Here is a 6078-nt window from a genome sequence, read left to right as displayed (position 1 = left end):
AAGGCTTCTATCTATTCTTAGCATTGAGTGGACTAGTAACTTTTCCCATAAGTTGGCAATCTTGCTTGAATTTGAATAATAGCCATAGAGCCACTTAAAGTAATCTTTTGTGTCTCACAGCTTTGACTTTTGATATTTATGTGACTCTTCATCAGTCTTCCTTTGGGGTAGCTGTAAAATGTATGATTTAACCAAGCTAATGCTTCTCAGAAACTGGTGCTAAGCTACTGTTGCAGCTTGCTTGCCTCCTAAATCTATATTTTTTAACAAAATATAAATGTCTCCTGTATATTTCTATATATCAAGAGATGTAAAATAAAAATGTATTATTTTATAGCCTATGTGAATTTGTTTATCCAGAAAACAGGCGGTCTTCTTAGTGCATGGGCCAAAAAATACTTTAAATGAGCAAACACAAAAGATGATTGTATGTCATTTTCAATATGTAAATGTTGGTTTGTTTTCTCAGAAAATTGTTTTACAAAATCATTAAAATGTTTTCAACTAAGACTGTACTTATAATATATATATATGTATATATATATATATATATATATATATTGTATCCTCAATATTATAATTAATTTATATTTTAATTTGCATACTTTAAATATTAAGTAATTTAATTTACTTATTATATTTTTGTGTGCATACCATGATTTATAGCTTTTTTCTCTACATTATTATGAGCAAAAATAAATAAATACATAAATATAAAAGGACTCCATGCTAGTAAAAACCCAAAGGGTATGTTGTAAAATTGTCATACTGGTTATTAAATAATTTTATATTAAAATAGTACCAGTAAAAGAAAAAATGTATAATATTTTATAATAATAATAATTATTAATAATAATAAAAAATGTCTTGCATAACACAAATATAAATAATACTAAGAAATAAAATAAAATTATACTTCTACTACTACTACTAATTATAATGTTATAAATTAAAGTATTATATAAAGAAGTATATATATATATATACAGTATATATACACTATATATATATATATATGTATATATATATAGTGTATATATATATATTATATTATTTACCCTAAAGTTTTCTAGATGCAAATTACTTTAATGTAAGTGTTAAATAAACAGTACATTATTTATTTAGAAGACTGGGTTCACCCGCTCATGTTAGCTAATCCAGACACTCAAAAAACAATTACACTGATTTTTAACAACATTTTCAACTTACTGCAGTGTGCCTTATACTAAATCTATTGTTTCTTTAATGAACACATTAACCATTACATATGCATATGAAATAAATAGTCACATTTTCATCAGGATTAGCCTAATAGCATTAAGAGCTTATTTATTTATTTTAATTTCCTTGAAAATAAAATGGAAACACTTAAATAAGATCACTTATTACTTGACTGGTTTCTTAGAATACTGTAAAGGTATAACAACCCAAATTCATTAAAATATAAAAAATAATTTTATACATTAATGGTTTTAAATAAAAGAGGAGTTATATGATTGCCACTTTAGAGAAAGGAAGGGGGATGTTCTGGTTGGAAGAGATAACACCTTGTCCCACGTGATAGCTCCTCTAGTGTCCCCATTAGCTACTAATTACTTGCAAACAAATAAACAATTAACTCGCCATGCCTCTTGGTGGGGGAGTCTTCATTGAGATGCTAAAACTTTCTAATGAAAGATTTTAATTAATGACGTTGTAAATCCAACCCCCTCATCAACTAAACTATAAGAAGGGCCAAAAGGCTGAAGGCTAATCATTGTGGTGTGGAAGTTACACAGAAAGTGTAAGAATGGCTAGTGCAACCCTGTGTGAGGCCAGTCCAAGGATGTCTTCAACTTTTCAGAAAGGTTCTATTTTTGCAGAGAACAGAATCTCGCAGTGTTCATTTTCAATTGATCACATTTTGGGATTAGACAAGAAAAAGGATTTTTCACCAACACTTTCCAAGCCTCATAGGCCATGGATGGACCGATGTGACAAAAAAGGTATTTGAAGAAATGACATATTAGTTGTAGAACTGTAATTAGTTGCCATAGTGTGCGTGTGTGTGTATATATATATATATATATATACAGTATATATATATATATATATATATATATATATATAAATATATATATATATATATATATATATATATATATATTTTGACTTTCGCTTATGTACTGTGTTGTTTGACTGAAAACTGAACAACTTACTTTGGAGGCCAATAGCAGAATATAGACAACAGTCTTTTTCCCCCTTTTTGCATGATTTAAATTGTAAAAAGTTAATTAAAAATAGTTCCCTGTTTATATGCAAAATGATATATTTTTAGTTTTTTTTTCTTTGTTATTCAGTATTTATTTCTATTTTTAGGAGCAGTTGATACCCATTGTTGGCGGATCCCTGTGTTTACATATGACGTACCAATAAAAATGAATGCAGTGCAGCAATCTACAGAAAAAGAAACAACAATGAGCTATGAGAAATGTTGCCCAGGACTGGATCGGCTAACTTATAAACGGGAATTAAGTTGGTACCGAGGGAGAAGACCAAGGACAGCTTTCACAAGAAATCAGGTAGGTTCAATATCAAGAAATTGTTCAGTTTTGCTATGAAAATATTTGTCCTCCTTAAGCTTGTTTTTTTTTGCATAGTTTATCAATGGAAAAAGTTGACCCATAAGTTGACATTGTAACAGTGAATGTGTTTCTAAGTATATTTATTTAAAGGGACTGTGTAGCTCCCAGTGATCTATTTTACCTACTGACCTGCATACAATTTTTTTACAATAGCACCTTTACCTTTATTTAGTCATTTGAAATAAATGATTTTGCTGTTATACTGACAATTTCAGTACATAAATGCTGGTTATAGAGAAAGTATGTTAACAAGAAGGTTTAGATGAAATGATGCTCCTTGTGGGGGCTGTGACAGAGGGGTATTAATATATATATATATATATATATATATACCTGTTGTTGTTTTTTCCAGATCGAAATACTGGAGAATGTTTTCAGAGTAAATTCCTATCCAGGTATTGATATCAGGGAGGAGCTTGCGAACAAACTAGCACTAGATGAAGACAGGATACAGGTATGACATACAAGTTGTGTTATTTATATCTCAAAAGTGTTTTTTTTAATGTACACCTTTATAGATTTATGTGTGTGCTTGCCTGCATGTGTGTGTCGGCATGTGTTTGTATGTATATGTGTTACTGTATAAATATATGTGTTTGTGTGTATGCATGTATATGTGTGTATCTGTGTATGTATACTGTATACATATATGTGTGTGCATGTGTATGTATGTATATGCATGTATCTGTGTATGTATACTGTATACATATATGTGTTTGTGTGTGTATGCATGTACAGTATATGTGTTTATCTGTGTATGTATACTGTATACATATATGTGTGTATGCATGTATATGTGTGTATCTGTGTATGTATACTGTATACATATATGTGTGTTTGTGTGTATGTGTGTATCTGTGCATGTTTACTGTATACATATATGTGTGTTTGTGTTTATGCATGTATATGTGTGTATCTGTGTATGTATACTGCATAAATATGTGTGTGCATGTGTATGTATGTATATGCATGTATCTGTGTATGTATACTGTATACATATATGTGTGTTTGTGTGTATGCGTGTATATGTGTGTATTTGTATATGTATACTGTATACATATATGTGTGTTTGTGTATCTATGTATCTATGTATAATTAGCATAACATTAGAAATCTCAGTTTAGTCATTGCTACATTTTTATCAACATAGCTCTGAATAATAAAATAAAAATGTATTGCTTTTTTTTTTATGATTGCTTTTTTTTTCCATTACAGATTTGGTTCCAGAACCGTCGTGCAAAACTCAAAAGATCCCATCGTGAATCACAGTTCCTAATGGTCAAAGACTCATTAACTCCACAAATACAAGAATAAGGAGATCGTCTTGTAATTTACTTGAACTTGTATAATATTGTTTGGTTAAACATATACTGTATGTTAAAAAAGATAATCTTTCTTTACGCCCCTCAATGCCTTCATGAATGTGATGAACTATTGATTTTTCCCCCTTCCTGATTTATTTAATATTAAGTTAAAATATGTGTACCCCACCCCACAAGAAATGTAAATATTTTCATGTGAAATACAGATGCACTTTTTTGTAAATAGGTTTTTAAATGATTTAAATAAATATTTTTAAGGAGTACAGTGTACTTTTTTATTCTAGTTCACAACAAGGAAAGAATTTTTGGGATCAGAGAACAAGGTTTTAAAAACTGATTCCATCAAATACAGTATAGCATAAAGCATTGTTCTGCACTTGACTGTGTAATTTCTAAAATATATGGTATAGAGTAAAATATTTTGAGATACGTTTGCAAAAACATATATATATATATATATATATATATATATCTTACACAACCTTAAAGGGACAGTATACAATCATTTTCATATAACTGCATGTAATAGACACTACTATAAAGAATAAGATACTGATATAAAAATCCAGTATAGAACTGTTTAAAAACTAACTTAGAAGCTCTCAGTTTAGCTCTGTTGAAAAAGCAGTTGGAAAGCCCACTGCAAGGGGGACATAAGACATCCCCCCCTCCACCCTTCTTTTGCACGTGAAAAGACCCTTTACACAAACAGGAGCAAGCTGGAGTAGGTATCTGATGGTATTCTCATAAAACTTTGGGGCTTGGTTAGGAGTCTGAAAATCAGAGCAATGTTATTTAAAGTAAGCAAAACTATAATAAAAATTAAAAAAAAAACTTTATGGGCTTTATAAATAGATCATCTACAAAACATTTATGCAAATTAAAAATGAGTGTACAATGTCCCTTTAAAGGAACAGTACACTGTAAAATTGTTTTTCCATTAATGTATTCTGAATGACTTGTTATACCAACTGCAGAGTATAAAATATTTGAGAAATTGCATGTTCATGCTTATATGTATATATGAAGTAGCTGATTTTGTGCTTTGAAACCACAGCCTATTACAATGGGTTGAACTTAAAGGTGATATCAGATCTCATTATGTTATCACTTTGTGTACACACACTTGCTTCGTTATCTTTTATTTGGCTGGAACAGCAAAGCTCAATACATAGAGAGAACAATGGACAATTATCATTTTATTTCCTGCAGCCCACTGAGAGTGTAACTTCTTCTGCTGGCTGTGTTTACTTAAAAATATGTATATTAAAAATTTGTATAATTCACTTTCCATGTCTTTGTGATAACAAGTTGAACATATAATATTTATAATAAATTTGCTGCTCCCTAGAAATAGTTAAAATGGGTTATGCAAAAGAAAGAATAGAAGAAATGCATCATGATAACTTTTTAATACTGCACAAAAAAAAAAAGAGAAAAGATTTTTATCTTAAATAGAATCTGTCCCTTCAAGAGAATTAGAAAATAGTTTTCCATTCAATAAGCTTTAGCACACGCAGATGGATTATATTATACATTGTGTTAAAAGGACATACAAGTGCAAAATGCATATAACTATTTATTTAACCCCTGCAAAGGGGTCAAATACATCATTAAAGTCAACTCCTGAGCAGCAATACACTAATGGGAGATAGGGAATGGTGACAACACATATATGCTTCTTGTCATTGGCTTACCAAATGTGTTCAGCTAGCTCCCAGTAATGCATTACTGCTCTTTAGCTAACTTTAATTATGTGTTTAATCACATTGTATGGGGCTAATCGTGTAGTTACATGCAAACGTGCAAGCAGTAGTGCAATTCAACGCTACTGAATCTGTTGGCTACAAATAACTGATAACAATAATAATAATTATTATTATATTTTGTACATTTATGTCTCCTTGAATTATCTAAATGATCTCATTGCTTATTACAATAAATATAAATTTAACTATCATATATTGATATTTTTCATTGTCATTTTCAGGAGTACGTGAATTCCCTGGGAATACTTCTATGTTCTCTAGAGTGTTTTAAATAAAGTTATTCCCTGACATTAGCTATATGCTGAGGCAATATTCTTCATGTACCATTTTAAGTGTATCACTTATTTTTTTATAAAAAAAAAA

The 6078-nt window shown here is 29.7% G+C and overlaps 1 protein-coding gene across 1 annotated transcript; it reads left to right on the top strand.

The window, feature by feature from the left end:
• Positions 1–1825: 1825 nt before the first annotated feature.
• HESX1 (HESX homeobox 1) lies at positions 1826–3938 on the top strand. The gene is made up of 4 exons (XM_053688977.1): positions 1826–1985; positions 2359–2561; positions 2977–3078; positions 3840–3938. Exons 1-4 carry the CDS (start codon positions 1826–1828, stop codon positions 3936–3938), a joined length of 564 nt encoding a protein of 187 aa, XP_053544952.1.
• The last annotated feature ends 2140 nt before the right edge of the window (positions 3939–6078 follow it).

This window comes from Bombina bombina, chromosome 7 (assembly GCF_027579735.1).
Source record: "Bombina bombina isolate aBomBom1 chromosome 7, aBomBom1.pri, whole genome shotgun sequence".
Classification (NCBI taxonomy): Eukaryota; Metazoa; Chordata; class Amphibia; order Anura; family Bombinatoridae; genus Bombina; species Bombina bombina.
The sequence above is the reverse complement of the archived record's forward strand: the minus strand, read 5'-3'. Positions and strand labels throughout refer to the sequence as shown.

Bases quoted from the DNA above. Each gene is read 5' to 3' on its own strand.
- HESX1 (XM_053688977.1), top strand. From the start codon at position 1,826: ATGTCTTCAACTTTTCAGAAAGGTTCTATTTTTGCAGAGAACAGAATC. The intron at 2,562-2,976 runs GTAGGTTCAATA...TGTTTTTTCCAG, and splicing joins CAGCTTTCACAAGAAATCAG to ATCGAAATACTGGAGAATGT. The intron at 3,079-3,839 runs GTATGACATACA...TTTCCATTACAG, and splicing joins TAGATGAAGACAGGATACAG to ATTTGGTTCCAGAACCGTCG.